The 24,302-nt window shown below is 40.1% G+C and overlaps 2 protein-coding genes across 4 annotated transcripts in view; one reads left to right on the forward strand and one right to left on the reverse strand.

The window, feature by feature from the left end:
* ZDHHC17 (zinc finger DHHC-type palmitoyltransferase 17) overlaps positions 1–11,587 on the forward strand; it is a 71,889-nt gene extending 60,302 nt beyond the window's left edge. The window contains exons 12-17 of the mRNA XM_069857845.1: positions 1,194–1,256; positions 2,547–2,640; positions 6,392–6,475; positions 6,851–7,008; positions 8,429–8,523; positions 10,347–11,587. Coding sequence (XP_069713946.1) covers positions 1,194–1,256; positions 2,547–2,640; positions 6,392–6,475; positions 6,851–7,008; positions 8,429–8,523; positions 10,347–10,485 — 633 coding nt within the window. The 3' untranslated portion in view covers positions 10,486–11,587. The remainder of the gene's footprint in view (positions 1–1,193; positions 1,257–2,546; positions 2,641–6,391; positions 6,476–6,850; positions 7,009–8,428; positions 8,524–10,346) is intronic.
* Positions 11,588–16,887: 5,300 nt separating this feature from the next.
* The window catches only part of CSRP2 (cysteine and glycine rich protein 2), a 300,171-nt gene continuing 292,756 nt past the window's right edge, over positions 16,888–24,302 (reverse strand). For all 3 annotated transcript variants that reach the window (XM_069858137.1, XM_069858142.1, XM_069858149.1), the window contains exons 2-6: positions 21,803–21,929; positions 19,703–19,871; positions 18,579–18,711; positions 17,823–17,916; positions 16,888–17,203 (exon numbers count right to left, since the gene is read on the reverse strand). In XM_069858137.1, coding sequence (XP_069714238.1) covers positions 17,127–17,203; positions 17,823–17,916; positions 18,579–18,711; positions 19,703–19,871; positions 21,803–21,914 — 585 coding nt within the window. In that variant the 5' untranslated portion in view covers positions 21,915–21,929 and the 3' untranslated portion in view covers positions 16,888–17,126. The remainder of the gene's footprint in view (positions 17,204–17,822; positions 17,917–18,578; positions 18,712–19,702; positions 19,872–21,802; positions 21,930–24,302) is intronic.

The raw sequence follows: 24,302 nt of genomic DNA on the forward strand, positions 1-24,302 counted from the left end.
GGTTGATTGGCGAGGAGATGTGAAGGGATGCAGAGGTGGAGACTATAGCAAATGGAAATTAAACAAGCAATAAGAAAAAATAGTTCAACTTTAAGCACTTATTTAAGTGGTATAAGAAAAATTGTAAAGATCGTTCTTCAGTTACCTAAGATTAGCTGGGAAAGTGTTAAGACCTGATTTACCCCCGGACTGTTGACTGTAGCTCTTATTCATGAGTTTGAGGAAAAATTTGTGTAAATGTTTCCTGACCAGTTAAGAAATGTAGTGTTTTGAAGGGAAGCTTCTGCAGCTTCTGTCAAGACGTCCACCTTAGTGGTCATCATCTAATACAGCAAGTTATGTTTATATTGCTATGATGAGAAAATAGTTGTAATGACTGTTCTGTTGCTTCTGCAGTTAGAAACCATATTGATGCATAAGATATACATGGTTTGAAAGGCAGCAGTAGATCAATCTGTTTGCCATTAGGCTATTTATGCTGAGCGAATTCCTTCTGGTTCAAGGAAATCTCTTCTGGCAAGAAATATTTTCAGGATATCTTCCAGAAAATTTCATCTACATCTCAGGTGGCATGATTCCAGTTGCTGAATTTTGATTTGGAGACCATTTAATGGAGTAACAGGTTCCTTCTATTCCAACAATGAAGGGGATATTGAAGGAGTACACAGAATAAGAAAAGTTATCATTTAGTGTGAAGGTACAGGCATGCTTTAACTGGTAACTACTTCTATGTATTCCTTGACCCATAATGCAGTAGTGTCTGTAAAAGGAGGTTTGGCTTGCATTATTTCTTTCTTGAATGTTTAACATACGAGGAAAGAGGTAAATGCAGATTTAAAGGTTTTCATGGGGTACGTCTGGAAAGAAAGTCTGGTTTTTAGACTGGCTGATCCTGCTAGGTAATTTTATTTCTGTTAATAAGCTTGCTTTTTCTCTAATTAAATCTAGATAGACCAGGAATAAGTATAAATTTGAATTAATTTAGAAGTAAAAATACATATTGGTTTAACAAAATAGGTTTAAAATAACTTTCAGCTGAACTGGAGTTGTTCCTGTTTCTAGAAAGTACTTGAAACCAATGTAGAGTTCACAATGCTTGGCTTGAGAAGTAGCTCTGTTTTAGTGGTTGGCAGCATTCATTTCTATGCCAAATTCCATTGTTTGTTTCTTTTGTTTTCTCTTTTTTCCTGCAGACAATAGTAGAACTTGCAGAAACAGGAAGTCTGGACCTCAGTATATTCTGCAGTACCTGCTTGGTAGTGTATTTTTTTGTCATTTGCAACACTGGTATTTCTCTTTTTTTTTTTTTCATGTTAGGCCAAAACTAGATCTTCCTATACTGAACTCATTGTTTACCTTAATAATGCAATTTTAAAGTAAGGATTTATTTGTAATTTTTAATTTAAGCGGTGTTTCCAGCAAGTAATATATCTGTACACAAAAAAACCTACAACAATAAGAGAAAAAAATTATCCCTGTGTAAATAACTTGCTAGTGTTGAAATCCAGATACCTAATGTATCTACCAAGATGGTTGGTTATACACCTAGCAGGTTATGAATATCACAGGTGTCATCCCACCACCTCTGTAACTCACAGTGAAATTATGTGGTGCTTCTAGTAAGATTTTTTTTTCAAAAATCAAGTGTATTTCTCAATTTGGGAGTCATCAGGACGGGGTCGGAGCGGGTAGAGGGTCAGAATCAATTTGTAATGCTTGAGAGATTGTGAGCAAGTATGTTACTTGAACTAATTAATACCTAGCTTTCCCTACAGAAAATTTTGAGAAAAGAGCTGTTTAAGTAAAAAAAAAAAGCTAACCATAGTAAATGTGATGCAGTTCTTTTCTAGAAAGATAACTAGTAAATATGAAATTATCGAGATTATCAGTGTTACACTGTAATGCACTGACCTATGTAGAACATGGATGATGTTAATATTCCCAAAATTGCATCTGGAAAATTATGTACAAGTATGGCACCTTAAAAAAATATATGTATCTGTGCATACATATCTCAAAACATTTTCTGTCGGTTCTTTTATTGCTATTCTATATTTCTTTCAAAACATGACCTTTAAAAAAAATCGTTGGGAGTAATTTGGCGTTTTAAGTTTTGTTGCATTCCATTTGGTGAGTCATGTTGCTGTCTTTAGAAAGTAAGTTGGAACACTTTACATGAAAGCTCAGTTATGAATGATACTGATAGAATCAAGGAACTCAAACTCATTTTGTGCTTTCATTGTTAAAAAGCTGAAGTGAAGCTGGTTGCTATACAAAGCTCGGTAGCTGGAGGGGATAGGAGAACTTTGTAAGAAAAAAAAAAAGAGAAGAAAAAGGTCTAGATTCCAAATATACAGAAGTTTGTGGTAGATTGTGGAGAGCTTAAGCTTAATAACTAAAAGTGCTTTAAAAGTTAGCATTAAGTTGGAGGTTCTCTAAGAGGTTAACAATAGGAAAACCAACTTGTATTTAAAAATAGTGTTTTTTCTTCTATAAGCTTGTTGGGATGTTTTGCTGTTCTAAACAAATGTTAAAATCCATTACAGATACGGAAACCAGTGAGGTCCAAACACTGTGGTGTGTGCAATCGATGTATAGCGAAGTTTGATCACCACTGCCCGTGGGTGGGTAACTGTGTAGGTGAGTAGTTTACTAAAATATATTGTTGTAAGAGATAAGAAGGGAATAGCTTCCAAAATCTACCTTGCATGTTGTGCAGGGCTTTGTCCTTGTTTCATAGTAAAAGTGACTTGGCTTCTGCTGAAGTCCGAGAAAAACTGTTGAGGACTTTTGGTAGAAGGAGAAGCATTTTCATATTGAGCTTAATTTTTTTTTCTGCATTTGATTCTCAACATTATTCTCATTTGTATTGTTTATTATATACACATACTCAGTATTGTTTTGTCTAATTCTGTTTCCTACCTGTATGTTTTTATGAACATAAACTCTAATTATTCAAAGATGCAAAGCTTAAGTTCATTTTACAGTCTACAGAAGTAGTATGTACTGATTCCACCACTGGCTATTATCCATTACATAAAATAAAAATTTTTATCTCTGCTGATAACTTTCTAATTTAATGGGAAAGTGTATGTATTAAAAAATGTAAAGATCATAGCAGTTAGATACAGAGTGACTGATTTCCTGTTGAGGTGTTCTCCTTTTGTAGACCCTCCAGGTAGTCATTCGTTCTCCCCAGTGATGATGGAAGGAGCAAGTATAGAACAGGAATAAAAATCTGTAACTGCTACTATTCCCCGTTTTATTTTCTCAGAAACTTATTTGAAAGCCTTTATTATGCAGGGAGCACAGAAAACTTCACAGCTAGGAACTGAGTACTGCTAGCTTCACCATTAATTTTTTTTTTAGGACGCAAACAGAGTTAAGTTTAATCATGGCAAGGAATTAGGATCTGGGATTTGTTGACATCTGACAGCAAATAAATGCTTCATTGCAGTTTTTCCAAATACATATATATGATAATGGATAGTCACAGTAGTTTTTTCTTAAGAGCAAGAGTAGAATAGTCAGTGCTGGCATTTTAATTCTAGTAGGGCATCACTGATGTGTCACTGAGATGAGCTTATAGCATTCCCTTCTACTTTACATTTCCTATTGATTTCACTACCCAATTTACTTTTGATTTGTATTTTAGATGTTTTACAATGGTGAACTAAGATTTTTTTTTAAATCAAAAAGGCGGGGGGGGGGCGTAGGCTTAGGTTTTGGAGTGTGTTTAGTGACAGTTTGTTTTGTACGAGGACTGAGGAGTACTTGTTGATGGGATAGAAATATCCAGTATTTTATCAGTAACTCTGAAAGCATAAAAACCAGCTAGCGGAGGAAAAAAACTTAGTTTGTGAGTATTAAAAGTATATATGAAAAATGGGATTATGTTAGGTAGAGGAAATGTTTTTTAAAAAACAGAACCCTCCTGCTAGTGTTCTTGTACAGAATGGCATAACTAGAGGTACAAGTAAACATTAGGATGCTTGAAAGTATGCTGGGGAAGAATGCATTAGAAATCCCACTATGGGAACAGCTCTGATAACAGCCCTGAACTGGGGGAGTGATGGTCTGGATGACCTTATCTGGCTTCTCTTGTCTTGTTCAGATTGGTACACGGTGACTCTGAGTATAAACCAGAAACCACTCTTGAAACAGCATTCCTGATATGTTTGCCAAAAAGGGAAACATGAATCATGCTTTTCTGGAAAGGGTGAATTTGGAAATGTTTTACATAGTCTTCTGTTGAATGTATTAGAAGGATAAGAATTTTACTAAAGATAGGACTGAGAAATTTTGTAAGAGCATGTACAGACACTCTAAAATAAATCCTTTGGAGAGAAAACTTGCCACGTAAAAGAGGCTGAAACACTCTCAAGATGTTTACAAGGGGTGCAGACTATTTGAAAAATTTGCAATTGAAGCAAATTATTTTCATCATACCCACAAAAATTTACTTAAAATTGCAGTGAGCTGGTCTCTAAAGGTGATTATGCCTTATTATCTTTTTAGCAGAGTATCGAAATGGCATTATGTTTCTTATAGTTGGTTGTTTGAAAATGAAAAATAACAGATTTTATTAAACTTGCAATTGCATTTCAAACACAAACTGCAGACTTGCATCAGAAATTAAGTTTTCAAGTAATAGCATGAAGGGAGTTAAGAATCAAATATTAAATCTTTATGTCACATGTGTTATGCTGACATTGTATTGAATTCTTGTTCTGATAGCAGGGACTCAGAAAGTGGTCTCCTGTACATGAGACATTATTTTATAGTTTAGAATAATGATCGCTTTTTCCTATCAATGTCAATTCTTCTCCAAGGGGCTAAAAGTAGGAAAAAATAAGAAATTAACAGCCTAAATCATGCAATATAGCTCTATCAATAAATAAAAGAAATTATCTTTATTATGTGTTTTTGCTTATGTATAATATAAGCACAACCAAATGTAAGAAATTAGCAGCAATTCTTCGAGCTTCGTGTTAACTGTGGGGGATAACTGACTCCGATACTGCCAGTCCAGGGCGGAACTGTAGAGAATAGTGCTGTGTTTGCTCAGTCCTAATTTAGATACAGAAAAAAAGGCAGTTTCTCCACTTTCTTTTTCCAAAGTCTTTTTTTTTTGTAACTATGACCAAGATTGTGCCTGTCCCATTTATAGTCTTAAATGCTACACATACCAAATCCAGACAGAGTTCCTGTTCAGCAGAATTTGGTTTAATGTCATTGAAGATACTGCTGGAAGGAACATCTCATCCAGTGCCTCTCAGATGAACCTCTAGGTCATCATTTAACTTCTGTATTTTTAAAGAATGTCTTTTCTAAAACTTAGCAGCTCTCAAATTTAGTATGCAAATGAAACCGATACCTTAGGGACATTCCTAATACAATGTGTTTTATGTCTGAAGGAACTTGTTTGATTTTCAGGGAAATTTCTTGTGTTTAGTCTAGCTAGTGTTGTTTGTGTATTTTTCCTCATCCCTTATTTATACAGTCTTTCATTCACTTGCTAAAAGCACTTGATTATTTTCTGCCTCCAGAGGATGCTCTTGCTTTAGCAGGCAAAACATTTGACATAATGAAGAAGTAAATGCTGTGCTGATAGATGATGACAGCCAAATCTTTTGTAGCCTATTAGCATCTCTGTGGGTTTAGTTTACAGCCTAGAGCTGTTGGAAGGTTGCAACAGTGGACATATTTTACAAACAGAAGGAATGCTGATCACTTCAGAATTATGATGTACTTGCATAAAAGGCAACTTTTAACTATTAGTGTTAAAAATAGATCAGTCTTTTAATAACTGGATTTTCTTACATTTAAATTCTGTCTTAAGCAGAACAGGATTTATCACATTCATTATTTTAGCCAGGCAGTTATGCCTTGTCTATTCAGTTAAATATATTTGTTTTACAAATTCTATTAGACATTTTATTTTCAGCTAGCTTCATCAAGCAGGTTTAAACCTAGGTTATGAGCTAGCTTATTCTGACAATTTTTTAATGGGATTTTAAAAATATTTATTGATGTCTGGCTGTTCAGGGCTCTGCAACAGCTGTCACCAACATTGTTCTAAATATTGTCTATCAATAATTTTACTAGCGCATGAAAGAGGTTACAAATAAAATGTATTTATGTGAATTGCAGCTGTTGAAATTGAAGAAAGAGCCCATCGCTTTGTTGTCTCGAATTAGAAAAATAAATCATAAGTAAGCGAGCAGATTTCACTGCTTTTGAGGTTATATTGGCTTAATATTGGAGAGTAGTGTTTCTGTACAGAATAATAAGTAGCACCTCTAAGCCACCAATTAAACTTCGTGATGTAGTGTTGTCTGTCTTCTGAAAGTGTAGTAATTGGATCCCTGTTGTTCTTGTGCAACTTCAGGAGCAGGGAACCATCGCTATTTTATGGGATACCTGTTCTTCCTGCTTTTTATGATCTGCTGGATGATTTATGGATGTATCTCTTGTGAGTAAATGTGTGGGTTTGGGCTTTTTTTTTTAAAACAAAATTGCTTATAAATAACTTTATTGGTGTGGATTTTTACACAGTTTTGAATATTTTTATTCTGGAATTGAACTGCATGTTAATAATTGACTAATAATTGTATATTTTAAATTAGAAGATGATGGTTTTCTTGTCCTAGATTTCTTTCTTCATCACAGCCAAGCATGTGCATGTGTCATGTATTCAAGGAGTTGGGAAAGGAAGAGAGAGCAAGTAATACTATTTTGACATGTTGCCATTTTCTTATTTAGTGCATTCTAATGTGGGCTTTAGGCTGATGTACGGCAATCAATTTGTATCTTCTGTATGGTTTTTGACACTTTGTTTTTTCTCTAGACTGGGGTTTCCACTGTGAGACAAGTTATGCAAAGGATGGATTTTGGACCTATATTACACAGATTGCTACCTGTTCTCCATGGATGTTTTGGATGTTTCTAAACAGTGTTTTTCACTTCATGTGGGTAGCTGTGTTACTCATGTGTCAGATGTATCAGGTATGGAACAGCACTTTGTTTGTAATGCTGAGTCTTGAAAGTGGCATAAGAATATCAAATAGTTCTGTCATTTAAATTTGAATATTTGTTATGCAAGACCAAGCGTTCAGCCTCTCAGCCAGGCTGGGGGAGGCAGGCATCTGTTGTCTCTGTATATTGGGCATCATTCACTTCTCATTCACTTGTGGTTTTTTTTTTTTTTTATGAGAGGTTAAATACCTTACTTCCACTTTACATTCTCAGAATGACAAAAAGGCAAAACAGACCAGAGGGAGACAACAAAGGCTAACAGAGGATAAGATCTGTGGGTTGAACTTGGATTAATGCAGTATGTCATTAGCAGAAAGAGGGTGGTAGCTTCAAAGGGGATGCAGTAATTTCTTACAGTACTTCAGTGTGATTTCAGTACCGTTATCTGACCAAACCCTATTTTTTCTATATCCTTTTAAGGAAAGACAAGTCAGTGTGACTTGAAAGTCTTTCAATAATGGCTTATCATTAATGAACCATGACGCTTACCGATGTAACCTTTCCAGAGATCCTGGAAATAAAAATAATCCTTTAAGGCTTAGGTAAAACTTTTCAAAAAATGTAAGTTTTATACTCCTTTCTCTACAATATTCAGAAGAAGAAAGTGCTTGAGGTATTAAGCACATCCAAATGAGGCAAGACAGTCCAAACTTAGCTTTCTCAAATGTTCTTCCTTTTGTAACATGCAGCAGAGTGGATTTTTTGTATTTCAGTAGGAATTACAGGGTTTGTCTTCCTGCAGTATAAGGCTGCTAAGGGAGTTCTCACATTTTCTTTTCAATTATATCACATTACAGTAAACTCCAGTTTTAGGTAAAATGCCCTTTTAGACTAATGTAGTTGGAAAAATGTTACAGAAAATCATAGCCTTTGGGCCAGATGATTCTGTAAAAAGGAAAAAAATACAATAAACATCCTCCCCCCCGCTTTTTTTTTCTGTTCATCTTCTTGTCTTGTGGACAGAAAATTTATGTTACTGCAACAAATTTATAAATGGGGAAGAATATGTTACTGGACCTATAACCAGAATGTCAAGAGGAAAAGAAAGTGGTTCAAATACTGTGTAAAGTAACTGAACCTGTTATTTGCAGTACACTTTAGCCGACAATATAGTAAAGGCATCTTTTTATTATGAACTAAGAAGTCATAGTTTACTCAACAATTGTGATTTATTGCCTCTCATTTTTAAAATGAAATCTTTTGCAAAATCTGGTACAGCTGCTTTATGGTGTTTTATGTTGGGACCTCATGACTTCCCAAGACATTTCCTTCTTCAAAAGAAGGAATATAAACCAGTAAATTTGGTGCTCCTTTTTCAATCTTGCTTATGCAAGGCTTGTTTTCACGTTTTTATGACAGCTGAAATGCTTGTGCTTTTTCCTCTCTTCAGATATCTTGCTTAGGTATCACTACAAATGAAAGAATGAATGCAAGAAGATACAAGCACTTTAAAGTTACAACCACATCTATTGAAAGTCCATTCAAGTAAGTTTTGAAGTGTAAACATATTTATTTGTGTAATTGCATACGTTTGAATTGTGCAGCTTGTTGAAACAGAACATAGCTAAATGCTTTTTAAGTATTTTCCCTTTTTGGAATGCTGAATTATGTACTGTTTTTAGAGTAATACATTCTATCCAGTTAAAGGAAGTGATTAACGTTTTGTAGTGACTCTAGACAGGGATGCATAAACGCAGAAAATAATGCTTTCATATTTTGGTCATATTTTGCTGTTGAGTTTGTGGGGAAATAAATATCCCGTTTATAAATCAGATACCCAAAGCAGAGGTAGTTGTTTATTGCATAGTGTTGATATTGACCAGGATCTTCACGTCCACACCAGGCAATCACTTCTCCTGACTGATACTTAATCTGCTGTTGAATTGCTCTGAGCTTTAGCTCCCCTTGCTATTTTCACTGTGAGAAAAGAGGCAGTTCTTCCTGCTCAGGAGGAAGAGCACGGGAAAAGCTGTTTGTGAGGAGGCAAGCAGGATATGACAGGAACTGAAGTGGGTGTTGCATGGGTGGCTCATGGGCTTTTGGGTATCAGTAAGCAAAGGGTAGTTTGGGATTCTGGTTTCTGTATTGGTGTGGTTGCAAGCTGGAAGGAAGGGCTCAGGGATGATATAGGACTGGGATTGGAATACAGAGGCGTGGAGTAGCTTGTGGAGCCAAAGCAAAATATAAATGAAACGTGAGGCTAGAATATTGGTGGATTGAGGACATGTTACAAAAGGACAGAGAAAGGACAGAAGCTTGTCTCTTCCTGCTGCTATGCGGTGTCTTCTGTGGGAGTTGCTGCTCTTTCAGGGGGCACCCAGAGGAACAGGAGCTGGGAGTTATTGTTGCAGTTTGGGTTTTGTGCAATTAGATAAATTTGTCTGGGTTTTTTTCATGTGTTTTTTTTAACTATCTCTCCATACGAAACTTTTAGTGAGAAGCAGACAGGCATCTCTGTATGGTTGCAGTCTTCCTACAGATCAGAGTTGTAACAAGAACAGATAATTATTTTGCCTGAAGAACAGAGAGTGGTGCACAGGATAGGAGAAAACTACTGGTTTTATCCCCAAATTAATGTCAAATTCAGAAACCATTTTCACTGAAATAGCTGCTATTATAAAAACAACTCCTGAAAATAGCACTGGATGTTTAAAATAGCTAACTTGACATCACCTGTCAGATGACATCAAGTTGTCATCTCCTTGTTGCTTAGACCTGTTCTTGCATATATCGTAACACAAGCATCTCTTCCAGAAAACTGTGATCTATTCAGCCCATGCGTAATTAAGTTAAAAAAAACCCAACATATTGGAATTTTGATGTAGCTATCTGAAATATTTGACAATTAATTGATTCAGCAGCAGAAAGTACTTGAATAATTTGTTTAATTCAGATGATGCTCTCTTAATTTCATGTTGTCTAGGATCTTAATTAATCTTAGACCTGCAGGTGGTGAGCTAGTATGTGTGACAGAAATAGATATTAAAAAAAAACGGAAATTATTGTAGGAAGACATTCACTTCATTCTGTTTTGTCTTGCATCCATCTGTATGGTTTTGCTAGATAGTGGCAGAAATTTAGTGTCTTGGTAGTGTCCAAGGATCAAACATTTATCGGTCTGGTGACTGCTTCTCATTTCAGAATTTGCTTATCAAGCACACACTAAGATAATTATTAAGCTGAATTGGTTTTTTGCGGTTAGGAACTTAAAGGGTGAAGAAACGAATTTGTAGGTAGACAAAAAAACCTTGCTTTGTTAGATGAGCTATGATATTGCTTACTAACCTGTGGTTTTGTTTTGTTTTTAGCCATGGATGTATAAGGAACATTATAGACTTCTTTGAATTCAGATGCTGTGGTCTTTTTCGGCCTGTTATCGTGGACTGGACAAGGCAGTACACAATAGAATATGACCAAACTTCAGGATCAGGCTACCAGCTAGTGTAGCACCACCTTCATCCTATGAGCATATCATATCTGAGTGGTGCCTGAAAAATTTTCTCTCTCTCTCGAATCCGCATCCCTTGAAGAGTAGCATGCTATGTGTAGGGCTGATGATGAATCTTAAGGTACCTTCTCTTCATCAGAATTTTGTTATCAAAAGTGGAAATGGACAGAATAAACTGCCAAACCTGATAAGGAAGAGGAGGAAGATCAAAAAGGGATTTTAACAGTTCTGAACATGAGAATTACTCGCAACAGCATATTCACAGTATTTGTTGTTGGGTTTTTTATTTAAGGTCTTTCATAATAGAGCATGAGATTATTGAAGTATTGACATAAGTAGCTATGTTGTGCTGAGAAGAAAAAAATATTTCCCAATATGAATAATTCCACTGAAACTAGAATATAAAACTAAATTTCATGATGCAGAGTTCACTGATCGCTATGTTGTAGTTCCTGTACTGTGATTATTTAAATACAGATTTTCTGTAGTATTACGCACACTGAAAAATGTGCTTTTCAGTACTGTTACAAACATCATCTTATGGGAATCCCCTGTAATGTGTCAAGTTATAGCAGTAAGGCATGTCAGATAATGTTGAGAAAAAACACATTGCCCACCTTTTTGGTGATTGTTTTTGCCACCAGTTAGTGGTACAACTAAATATTTGTAATAACCCTGTTCTGAGATTATATAGTCTGAAATAAACAATTGTGCAAATAATGAAAGCTCTTCTGTCAAAGTTAAAGCCCAGTTTAAATGCATGATACACCTGTAAAACTAGATTAAAGTATATAATGTTCAGGAAAAAACATGGAAAAAAAATCACGATCTTTGAAGTAATTGTGTAAGCAACCTGCAAATTAGCAATGTTCCAGTTTAGGTTTGGTGCTAATACTGTGCAGTACGGAGGAATTTGAGACATGTTGGAAGAGAAATTGCATGGGGGAAACCACAGATGTGAAAGCAAAAATCTTAATTTTAAAAAGACAAGGTAGTTTTAAATTGTATGCAGCTGCAGAAGAAGAACCCAAAGTTGTTGATAATGCTTATTTTGTCTGGATGTAAAATGATGGAAAACAAACTTAAAAAAAAAAAATCCCCCGTAATAGCATGCATACCCAGAAAATGTAATGCAAGGTTCTGAAGAAGGTGGTGTATTGGCACGTGGAAATCACCCTTAATTTCTTTTTTAATTTCTCATGCTACAGATACATTTGGAAGGTAAGGAATGATCTGAAATTGCATTCCAAAGGGGCTGTTATTGAATGTGATGCACTGATTTTTGTTATGGTGTTTTCATATACTCATAGTGAATTGTTCACTGCTTCCTTAACTATTGTTTACAGAGAGAGGTTAGTTCTCTTCTAAGTGCTGTAGCAACCCAGTGGTTCAAGAAACCTGTGAGGGGAGTCTGGGGAGGGACCTGAAAGCAGACGTCTGAGACCAGTGTAAAGAATGTGTATCTGTATATAAATAATTTATCAAATAGTTTTCTCTCTGTGAGTGTGTGTTTAGTGTATTTAAAGCTGCTCATTTTCATTTTATTCAACCAAAAAAGTGTAGGAAGATATCTAATGAGCTTGTAGTGATGTTCAATATTGCTGTTAATAGGCATAATGCCCTGCAAATTCACTGCATGTTTGATGCTTGGCAAAATTAGCGTTCTCTGTAATATGCAGATTACAGGTAATAAAGCAATCTAGTGGTATTCCCGGCCCTTGCCTTAGTAAGAGGAGCAGTGAAACTGTAAATAGTTGATGTTCAGTATTTGCAAGTAAACATTCTTTCTGTAGTTGTTCATTGATCTCAAGACACACACTTAGTTTGCAAGTACCAGATATCAGGATTTACAGAAGCGCAGTATTAGGGTACTTGAATGTGTAATACTGGAAAAATCAACATTGTCTTGGATGCAGCTTTGATGGGAGAGGTTTGGTGTGGGGGTGGTAAGAAACTTTTGCTATTTTTGTCAGACAAGATTTGTAATCCTAATGAAGACACGTTCTGTTTCAGTGAAAATAGTTGACATCAGTTATTCATATTTTTTTCTAATCAGAAAAAAGCATGAAGACTTCACAGTGTTAATTTTAATCACCGGTAATGTTCTGCATATTTGTTCTTTTTTTGTGTGTTTCTGTTGGGGGGTCGGTTGACTTGAAGAACTCAAATCCACTTTAAATATCTCCTCACACCAGGAGAGCAGTTCAGTACGTGAAACAAGTTTTGGTTTTAGTTTAGCCCAATATCATTAACTGCCATGAATTGTGTCATGCAGTCCCTGTCAAAAATGCTGGCAAAAGAGGAGGTGATTTTTTGTGTAGTATGTAGCGAATTCTGCACTGTTCACTTGTTAATAGCTCTCTGGTAACAGTTTTGTTGAGACTTGCAGAATTTGGGCAATAGGAGGTAGTTGTGAAAATTGACTTGCATATATGGATTTAGGGTGTATGAAGTTTCCAGTGCAAAATGTAGTTTGTCTTGAGTTAACACTGAGTCTTTTGATGTGAAATCATAAAATCAAGCAGGGGGGGAGCCAACTATGCAGCATTTTTCTGTCAAGTTATCAAACTTACGATTCACTTGTTGAACCAAAACTGCATTGCTTCTGAAACTTAACAAAGCTGATCCAGGCCAACAGCAGATCAGACCAACTTAATCTGACATAGATATCATAAATGGGAATTTTGTCTTGGCCCTAAACATGTGCTGTTTCTTTGCAGGTTTCTGTATTCTTTGATGTCCACCAGACTATTTTTTTTTTCAGTTAATGTGTAAAACAGCATCACTACATTTTAAGCTATGGAATTTTTTTTTGTATATTCTTTATTTATAACTGTGCCAAGTATTATTTTAATACTGTCAAGATCTTGATGTGTTACATTGTGAACAAAAAAAAAATCTGTAAAATGTTTAATAAATTAGCTCTCCTTACATAAATTAAATCTGTTAAATTTTGTAAGTTATTAATCAAATAAATATTGACTCTTAGTTGCAGTGTTTGTCTTGACTTGGGATGTGCTTTCACACAGTGTTGTTTCTGTCCAATTTCAGAAGCTGTACCATGAGAAAGTAGTGGCTCTCTTGCATCTTATTTTAGTAAAGTCTTTCCAGAAAGATTTATAGGTGTTTTAAAGAGGGCATGCACCAAATTCTGTGCTGACACACAATACTGTAAACTACTTTACCAGGTTTGGCTAAAATATACCTTTATATTACCAATTATAGTTAACATTCACTAATTAGATACTCCCTTCTTTGGAGTAAAGGTGCTGGTAAGATAATATTTCCTGAAGTAGAAATACTTTCAGAGAGCGTCTCAGGTGGCCGAAAGCACTTATTTAACAGTAATGACATTTGATGTATTCTAAGGGTAACCGAGATATTCACATAGGGCTGGGGCATGTGACCAAGGCAGGTGCTTCCAGGTGGTACTTGCAGGAGACAGAACACTGCCACTCACTCTTCTGGTCTGTGCTAAAAGTTCGATTTTGAGTAGAAACAAGGTAACCACAAGTTGGAATTTAATCAGGATATTTATAACCAGCATATATATTAAAGCATAAGGCTGTGACTTAAGAGCACACCTAATGGGGAGAAAAAAAGTCTCTGTTTCCTGCTGGGCTTAATATTAGCAGTGATGAAGAATTGTTGATGCTGTTCTCCCCTTCCCCAAGCAATGGTTCTGGTGAAGGCTGAGCCCAGGCTCGCCTCTGCTGACCACCCTTTGACCTGTCTGCTGAAGATGAGGGGGAGGTGCATCCTTTGTTCAAAAAGACTTTTTGGACTGAAGATCTCCATCAGAGATTTCCAGTGTTCCATCAGAGCAGCTGCTGCTCCTGGGAGGTACGGGTGGGCTCATAATAACTTGAAAGCTGGTTAGTTGGTTTGTTTTATTTGGGAGGAAGCCTGCCCTCTGCACCCTGATTATGGCTTCATTAGAGTTCACTCCCTTGCACCTCCCATGAGCTGCCTATACGAGAAATGAATCTTTTTTTCCTCTGAAGGCAGAGTGCTTGCATTTGGGTTTTGTCCACCTTGGGCTGCTGAATGGGGATCAGTGAAAGTTGCATCAATTCTAGGTTGAATTTATTTGCGTTACCATCTGAACATAGTGCCCTGTTCACATTGCCTCCAACCCTACATACTACTTAAGATCTCCAGGTCACGAAGTCAAAGTACTTTTGAAAACCAGTCTCTCCTGGAATTAGGGCCCCAGGCTGAGACTAACTCAAAGCACTACTCCAGCCTGGGCTGAGCATTGATTTGTCACTGTTTTATCACTGCTGAAACAGTTGACGGTAACCACGTGAAAGCACTTCAGTGTAGGGTCCTCATTTCTCTTGACAGGTATATTGTCTTTATGGTTACAAGTTTTCTTGTGAGCTGGCACAGGGGTTTCTGCCGAGGATTCCTGGGCTGTGCTGCTTCTTCCTGTCTCGCTCCCACCTGAAATGTGTACTGCTTCTGTTTTTTTCCAGTTGTAATCTTTCCCTCTGTGAACTGCACGAGTTCTTGGCTCACAGTTTGAGCTGGCTGTCTGTTCTTCCTCATATCCACATTGCTCCTTTGTAACCCGTACAAAATGCTCTTTGTGTATTATTTTGACCACTACGTATTTTTCTAATTAGGCTTTTTGGCTTGTGCTGCTTCACTACCTCAGACCACAGTTGTAGACGTTGCTTTAAACTCTGCCTTAACTGTCCTGATGCATTTACTTAGTATTTTATTGTAGCATTCCCAGTCTTGAACATGTCTCCATAAATTCACTCCATTAAGGGGTTTCCCCCCCCTACCAAGTTAGTGTTGTGCTTTCCAAAACGAGAGTTTCAAATCTCATCTCTTTTTTTTAACTGCTGTCGGGCATGATAAGAGTGGAAACTGAACCTCCACCCGAGAACACCGCACGGGTTACAGCCACTGAGATAGAGCTTGTTTCACCCCACTGATGTCATTGGCCTCTAGTGAAGCCCTTGCCGTTAAAGCTGCTTGTTACCTGCTGGAGCTCAGGTGCACTGCCCTGACGTACGATTGGTGCTTCCAAGAAGTGTTGGTGCCCAGTTCTCAGGTGCCTCCTCCTTACTGAAGGCAAGAGCAAGCCCTAAAGGAGCTTGGCAGAGGAGCCTGAGCACACCAATGAAGGTTGTTTTCAGGTGCTCAAGAAACTTCAGCCTAGGTTTAAAAAAAAAATAAAAAAAAAATTTGCTAAGCTGTTTGTACTACATGCTGGATAGTTGCATAAAAATAGGGCAGTTTACCCCAAACTGGGTGATTTCTCGCATCACAGTTTTAGGCTTAAGTACCTAACGAGGTACTGATCTAGTGGGATGTCCCTGCTCATGGCAGGGGGGTTGGAACTAGATGATCTTTAAGGTCCCTTCCAACCCAAACTATTCTATGATTCTGTGATTTTCACATTACCTTTGTGGCAGGCTGATCCTGGGTCTCCAGTTGAGGAGACTACTCCCATTTGCTTCTCAAGAAGGGCAATAGCAGGTGCTATCAGCTCAGTCCATGCAGGGTTGTGGTACGAGCTGCTCCAGTCCCCTAAGGAAGTCAAGCTCTTCTGTAAGCTTTCCACTCAAGAGCTGGTTAAGGCAGAAGTATTGTCTCCTATTCATAGACTCTAGGAACTGCTGCTAATGAAGTCACGTTAGCAGAGGCAAGGACCATGACTGTTATAGCTTTCACCCAACCGGTGTGTTTGCATGGATGCTGCATCTGGTATGTTTAATTGCAATCACTCCTTCCCCATCAACTTGAGTCCAAGCCACATTATGTATCAGTGTTCAAAAGCAGAACTTTATTCTGCTCCATTGTTGCACCAGAGCTACCTTGTCAGGCACCATCCTCAAGAGGCTGAACCCCTCCACCATCTTCACCAAGAAAAGGTCAAGACTTTCTCTTAAACCTGAGTTTGATGTGATAGTTCAGAGCTAGGCCAGCTGCTGAGGAGGGATGGCATTAATCTACAGCTGTCTTGGTAGGATGCTCCTTCTGCATAGTAAGTCCTGCACATAAATAACACTTAAGTCACAAAGCATGTGCAAGCCCACACACTAGTACAGTGAAAAAGGTTTGTATTCCATTCACTAGAGGCTCTGTAGCAGAGAGAGCCATTTAGGTGCACAAACTATCACTTCCAGAGCTGTGTCACTGCCCAGAGTGGTAGATTAAGATTTACCACCAGGGTGCAGGGAGCAGCTCCTGACCTTGCACATGTGCATAACAGGGTGATAGTGGAGGGCAGTCTCTCACCCCTCAAGGCCCTGAGCAGTGCTTGGTATTTCCAGTTTTCAGTCACGGGCTTTCAGTGAAGGTCTGCACAAAGTCTCTAGCATCATCTCTCCCCCCCGCCCCCCTTACTTATCTTTTTATTGCTGACAAAGCATGTAATGCTTGGCTTTAGGATGTATCAAGAAGCAAAGCTTTATTGAATTGTTACTCAGTATTAAAAGTGTTACAGTGTGATACACAAAGCAAGGAAAAAAAAAAAGAGTGCTGCTTTTTCATCTGCCCACTGTATGGCCCAAGTACTACAGTAAGTGGTGTCTGTTTCACAGCAGTTAGTAACATTTAGGAAACTCTTCTTTCTTGTAGCAGGATCTCAGCAGAGCCATGATGGGGGTTGAGCTGTGCCCCCTCACTGGGCATGAACAAGGGCACCGGCTCCCTGGCCGTATCCAAATCCCTTAGGGCCGAAGTTCTTCGCGTAACAACCTGGGAGAAAGATGAATGTGAAGTAGCTGAGTCTTCTGGCTCGTTAATTAAGAACGGTGCCGCTCTTAATTAACGGTCATTTTGTTAGTCATCAGAATGATACCAAAACATCATTGGAAGCAACGCTTAATACCCTTTTGTTTTTAACCTGCGTAACTGCCATGACTAAGCTCTGTACCCACAGCTGTTTGGTCCAGGTAGCTCCCAACCTACTCTGTGAAAGCAATTTGTGTATCTGTTCCGAGTCTAAATACCTGTTAAGACATATGTTGTCATCAAACCACTGGGTTAATCAAGTTTATATCTGTGATACCATGCCAGGAGGCACGGTGGGATGGTAGCTGGCTTGTTTCCTTACTCTGATCTGCTCTCTGACCCAGGCAGAGAGCAAGGGCTGTTGCTGCATTTCTCAGTATGTAGTGTTCTGCTTGAGGCAATATAAGCTACATCACCTGCTTCCATTCTATTTATTTCATTTCTCAGCTCTATTGCTATGGCTTACAGACCGCTTCCATCTTGACAGGAGCCTGAAAGTTTTTATACCAGGAATAAATTCAGCATCTGCCCTTGTAACGTGTTGTCTTGAATCATAAACAAACGCTCTTTGCTTCTTCCTCACCTTTACAATAGATTTCTCCCTCTTTTTCGGTTAGGGTTGTAGATTCTAGGCTTTTTCCACACTTGGCACATCGGAAGCAGTTTTTGTGCCATGGCTAGGATGGGGTGGAAAAAAAAAAAAAAGACAGTTTAAATACACAGAATGCTTGAGTTGGTAAAAAAATACATTACCTGGAGATGCCTGCATCAGTATTGTTTATAGATGACTTGCAATAAAACCCAGTTCAAGTGCGCCGATAGCGGACAAGAGCGTCTGCATTTCTGCAAGTGGCACAAAGCCTTGGATTCCATACAGCTTCCTGCTCTGGACAGTGTTTTGAAAGGTTTGGGCTTGCTCTAATCAATTCAGAGCAGATCTTGGCTCTCCATAGTGACACAAAACCTTGCAGACTGACACACCATTTTACACAGTACTTTCAGAGAACATCTCCTTTCTGCTGAAACATTCAGCCTCCATCATAAGCTCTGCACTACCAGACTGTTCCCTCTTCTGGGGGGAGTCTGTTCAAGTCTCTGACATGAGACGGTATCGAAGCTTCACCTCTGAAATCCAAGACGAACACTGTTCATCCTACATTTCAGGTGCTTTTTGTTCAATGAAGTTGAAGAGCAGACTGATTTGACTATTTCCAATGGCAAGAAATGCAATTTTAAGGCAACTGCCCCACAGATGGTTCCCTACTGCATGCAGCCTGCATAGGACAGCTCACTTTCAAGTCCATGTAGCAGGTACAAAATGGCACACACAGTTCCTTACCTTTCCAGCTCCTATTACTTTCTCTGCTGCATAAACAGAATCGCCACACCGAGAGCATTTCTCTGCCCCGCCGAACTTCTGAGCGAACTTGGAAGTGTTTGGACTTGTTGTGGGTCGGTGGGGAGAAGGCGTGCTGAAAGAAACGGGACGTTTCTTGTCTTTACTCTTTTACTAAGGTGACCTCTTGCTCTTCTTAACAACACTAACAGAGTAGCATCCAATGAACAGTACAGAATAGAGTACTTTTGTAAGACTGGAGAGGTTAGCCAGCAATGCTATCCAATTGCATTTGGTAGGGGAAAAAAAAAGACCCAAACAAGAAAGGTCATACTTCAAGGGATAATAATCAGCTACTGTAAAAGCTAGCTTGCTAATGAACCTTCACCTTTTCACTTCTCTTGAAGTGCTGAGTTCTGTATAAGGACATGGATTTATCAGACAGTGGGCTACAAATAATTCTGTTAAATTCCTGTCCACTGCTTATAATCTGGAACCTGAACTGATCCCTGAACCTCCTGGACAGAACTATTTATCAGTTCTGACTATGCCGTGGCTGGAGAGTATCATCAGACAAATGTCAAGCAATAATTTGTGAACTTGCACAAAGCAAGTTCTGGGACATACCTCAGCTTCTTCCCACATGCTTCACTTTACAGCAAGAACTTAATCAGACCAGGAATATTTACTATTTAATAGGACTTTGGGATTTGGTTGTAATTAACCAGAAATGGCTCTTCATTCTTCTCATAGCTCTAGATTCTCAGCTCTCTGAATCCACCCCAGCCAGACCATGTTGAACATTAGCATTTGCCGCTTACTTAGGACAGCTATTCAAGACCCACCGTCACCTCTGCAGAGACATCAGCAGTTCCATAATCTAGTTCTCTGTGGCTCATGTGTAGAGTTACTGCATCTTTACCTCCGCTAACTCCTGCTCCTACGGTGCCTACTCACGTAGTCACCAGTGGAAGCTTTGTGCCCTGCAAGTGAAATGCCCTGTGTTTGGCTATACTGAGCTATTTTGCAGCATTTCTATAACAGACAACATGAAATAAACAAAATCCAGCCTGCAAGACTCTTCTGGAAACAGCACTGAAGGACAAGGGTCACGCCCCGCAACTCACCTCTCAGGCTTGATGCCCAGTCTCTCTCCCCTGTCCATGTTCAGCGTGCCTGCCCCTTGGCCATAGCCGTAACCTTTCGGGCCATACTTTTTTCCATAGCAAGATTTGCAGTAAACTTCAGCGCCATGAATCGCTACAGTTGTGCTGTCCAAGTTTTTCCGGCAGACCACTGGAAGGAAAAAAAGAAAGTTAAACTGCCTTAAGGGACCATTTCCATCAGCACATGTAGTAAGCCAAAAATCAAGTGAGAAGTGATATTATGGGTTTCCTTGTCCACAATTCTTCCTATTAGGCTGTGGGACCACCAGAGATTAGAGGGTCAGGTTGTTGTTTGAATTAGTGAATTATGCTTAGTTCTATAAAGGGCTCTATGCCCTCCCACCGTGACATTTAAAGCCTGGAAGCTTGCTACGGTTTGATGAATGAAGCTGCTCAGAAACTCAGATAGTGCAGTCAGCAGTTTGCCGTGACAGATGCCATACAGCACACAGCAAAACTCTGTTGGTGCAGAAAAGCCCCTGTCCTGTCCTTCTGGCCAGGGTGGGGCAGGAAAAAAAACACCTTCAAGGTTTTCCCCCCTGCCTCAGAACTGGTTTGGGGCAGACTTGGGGCTGTTTCACAACTGCCACTGGTGAGACCATGCTTTTTCTGGCTTTCCTACATTGTCCTTCAGCACAATGCAAACACTTTGCTCAAGGTTACAGTGGAAGGCAGAACTATTTCCTACTTAAACCTTCTATTGTATCCCAACTGGCGCGCTCCTTCCGTCTGCAACAGCATTATGCCTATGATAAAAATATGGGGAGAAAAAGAAAGCCTTATGAATTTTTTGTTAAAAAATAATTTTAAGGTCGTCAAAAGACAGAGTTTCATTACTTCCAACGTTCTTTCTATAAGACACAAATATTCAATAAGTAAATCAACTAATGCATATTTGTTAAGTCTACAGACTTTAACCCGAACAGAACTATGCACTAAGGAAAAGCAAATACTCAGACACACTAGAGCCATTGTTTGACTGTAGTTCCAGGTTTCTTTTAATAGCAACTCCCATAAAAGGCTGAGAATGAGGCAACTGAGACATTTAATATTTTTTTTTGTGACTGCTGTAGAGCTAAAAGAAAGGAGCGTAGGTGTGCCGAGACTGACACAACAGCACAGTGCTGACACGATGCTGCAGAGTAACAAACTAGTTTGAGAGGTCCAGATTTAAGTGTGGCTTATATGAAGAGGGCTAAACCCTAGCTCTAGGTATTAAACATCAGCAAGCTGGACAAAACAACGCCTCATGTTTGTAATAAGGTAAAATTCTCTGATTCAGATAGACAGGCTGTTTGTTTGCAAAGTAGGAGCCTCCAATTCACAGTGACCCTTTGTTCCCTTCATCTAAGCAGAGGTCTTTTCAGCAGAGAAAGTGATTTTCAATGCCTCACTGGGCTTGTTGGTTGGACTGGAAAATAATGCTTTGGACTCCTTTCATCTGAAATAAACCACAGGCCCCTGTGCCAAGAAAGTCTAGGCTTTTGGCTGTGCTAAAGCATTAACAACTCGGCTGTGCTCAGGCACGCTGGTGTCCTGGTCTGCGTGGAATTGCAGGGCAGAGATTTGATAACTGTTCCTTCAGCCGCTGCCAGCCCTGGGATCACTGGGAGAAGCCCAGATGAGCTCAGATCAGTGCAAACTGGGCTCTGCCACTGGGCTTGCTCCTCTGCATGAGCAACGCTTAAGCCTGGTTTCTACCTTGAAGATTCCTTAGATTGCTGAGGAGAAGGCTGGAAAGGGGGCAAACGGAGGAGAAAAGCATGAGCTGCTCTGCTTTGAAAGGCACATCCCACCCTGCCCCACACCGGACAGGTAGGATAACATCCCTCCAGGAGACAAGCTTTTCCTTTGACGCTGCCAGGCTCTGGAAGCACATGGGAAAGCAGGAGTCAGGTCCAGCACATGATGGACAAAGCCATCACTGGCCATTGCGATCCCCTGTGCGTCAGGGGTGCCAGCTGAGGTGAGAGATCTCGTGTGGGCCAGCAGCTTACTGTTTTGACCCTCCTCAACTACACCAGGAGATGTTTTGCAGGGGAGCAAGAGGGGAATACTTACTGCAGAGGAAGCAGCACCGGTGGAAGCTCCTCCCGTCACACTGCACCTCCTCAGCGTGGTAGACGGTGCGGCCACAGGCACCACATTTGTTGCCTCCTCCCCAATTCGGCATGATGGCTCTGCAGCCCCAAGTCAGGCAGGAGGGGAGAAGGGAAGAGGTTTATTAACCACGGTGTCCTCCACCACCCTAGCTCGAGGACAGTGGGGGTTACAGGCTCCTTTAAATGAGATCTGCAAAGTTTGTATATCAGAGCACAAACCTGCACTTTCGCCAAATGTTTTAAAACCTGTGAGAGGTTTTTGTGATCAGACCAACTCCTCAGCCCTTTAGATCCCAGACTAGACTTAAAGGCTTAGGCGGGCTCTCCAGCTATTTGTAAAAGCACATGGACCAGCAAAAGGAACAGAGGCTGCTGAACAGCGAGAGAAGCAGAGACACGGTCTTCACGAGACGTGCCCTCCTGTCCCTGCTCAGGGTTTTGAAAGTTAAATAAATTGGATATGCACAAATTACAGTTTCATGCACAAGGGCTTTACTGTACCTCAGCGAACATCCCCCCACAGATGGATATAGTTTCAGCTTCTATGCTTCATTACCGCTGGGCCTCTCATCTGATAGAAGCAACCGATTGTGCCAACAACGGCATTTTGTTTTACTGCAGGGCCAATCATTTGGGATGCAGTACAAGCCAAAGTTCACCTCACCAGAGAACCACTTATTAGGGCTGTAAAGACATTCTGAACTCCTTTGAGATTATGCCTGCACTTCAAAGAAGTTTAAGGGGGATTATTTCCCAGGAGCTCCACCGCTGTTAAATGACAGGTATATGAACCAAACCCAACTGCTCCAGGAGGCACAGCTGCTTTGAGACAAAGTAAAACTCCCTTTCATACCATACTTGCAACAGTCACTCAGAAGGATGGGAGGGAGGGACAGGCACCATCACCTATCCTGTCAAACTACAGCCTTGGAAACAGTCTCCTACGCTAAGACAGAAGCAGCAACTGCCCCATCTCAAGCTGAGCTGCCCTCTCCCCCATATCTCTTGCCCTCATGACGTCATAACCCGCAGTTCCCATCCAGTTCAACCAGGAGATTCTCTTGGTCCTACCATTAACTGTCCTGGGTTAAAAAACCAAAGCAGAGCACTGCCCACTGCCTTTAGCTTTTCTGGGGCTTTCCTCTTCCCACCACCACCACAAGCTAACAGTGTTTGTCGAAGGCTCATTTCTCAGTCAGCACTGAACTGCTCTTGACTTGTGACAGCTGGTTAATGCTGGATTTCTCCCCTGCAGTTCACCACCAGAGGACCATCTCTCACAAGCAGGGAGGCCAACAGCAGCCAGAGAGAGGACTATTGATTCAGTGAGTCTAACCCAGGGGAGCTGCTCAGGCCCCATCACTCCCCTTGCTCCTTACAGACCCTTATTTCAGACAGGATTTCTGGGCAAGGACCAAAAGTTTGGCCAGAGGGAACCTCCCGCTACCCTACCTCACTATTCCCTCCCAGCAGCACTGTGATACAGGTAAGCTATCAGGGAGGGAAAGAAGGGATTTTTCAGGAGCTTCAGACTTATCTCAGTACAACTGACCTCCAGTTAACCTTAGAAGCTCTCCTGTGTTGACCAGACAGGGAGAAGAGACACACGACAGCATCCCCACACAACACCCACAACCTGCTGCCTTCAGTCAGCTTTGCTCCTCGTCCTGCTGAGGCAGAAGTAGGGGACTACCAATCTCCAGTTGTCTTGCTGAACAACAGGGGGGACCTGGAAGCACCACCATGGCACAGGGAGACAGAAAGGAGCACTTTGCTTCAAGATCCCTTTTCTCTAAGGTTCTCTGAGTAATGTATGGGAGAGACCTTTGAGCAGAGTGTGGGGTCTCAGAGGCCCCTGGCTGCTGTCTCGGGCTCCCCAGGAAAAGCAGAGCAGACTTGCAAAACACATCTCAGTGAGCAGTTTGGGCTAAGCCCATATTAAGTAACCCGCCTTGCCAGGGCTGCTAAAAGAATCTTCTTGCCCGGGCAGCCCAACCAATAGTTCAGCAGTTTTAGGGATGCAGGGAAGGCTGTGTGGTTCCCAAGTAAGACATGCTGCCAGGCAGCTGCTACAAGACCTTTGTCCGAGACAAGCAGACAGCCACTCACGGCATGTGGGAAAATAAGATTAGTTTATTAACCTAAACTGGGGCATCTTAGGCACATTCCTAAGCAAGGGCTTAGGAAACTTCCTCAGAGTGGCTGAGCAGTGCCATTTGCACACTGACACTAATTACTGAGAGATCCTTTTGTTTAATACTTCCACGGGATTAACACCATTACTGCTCCATGGTTTAGCACTAATACCCTGACCGAGCTCATAAAATTAGTTTTATGACATTTCCCACTTTGCCTTTGTCATTCTTGGCACAACTGTAGAGTCTAAAAATTAAGATTCCATTTCTTTTATTCAAGTGCTTGGCTGTGCTACTGCACAGCAGCTGACATCAATCATGGCA

Source organism: Phaenicophaeus curvirostris, chromosome 1 (genome assembly GCF_032191515.1).
Source record: "Phaenicophaeus curvirostris isolate KB17595 chromosome 1, BPBGC_Pcur_1.0, whole genome shotgun sequence".
Classification (NCBI taxonomy): Eukaryota; Metazoa; Chordata; class Aves; order Cuculiformes; family Cuculidae; genus Phaenicophaeus; species Phaenicophaeus curvirostris.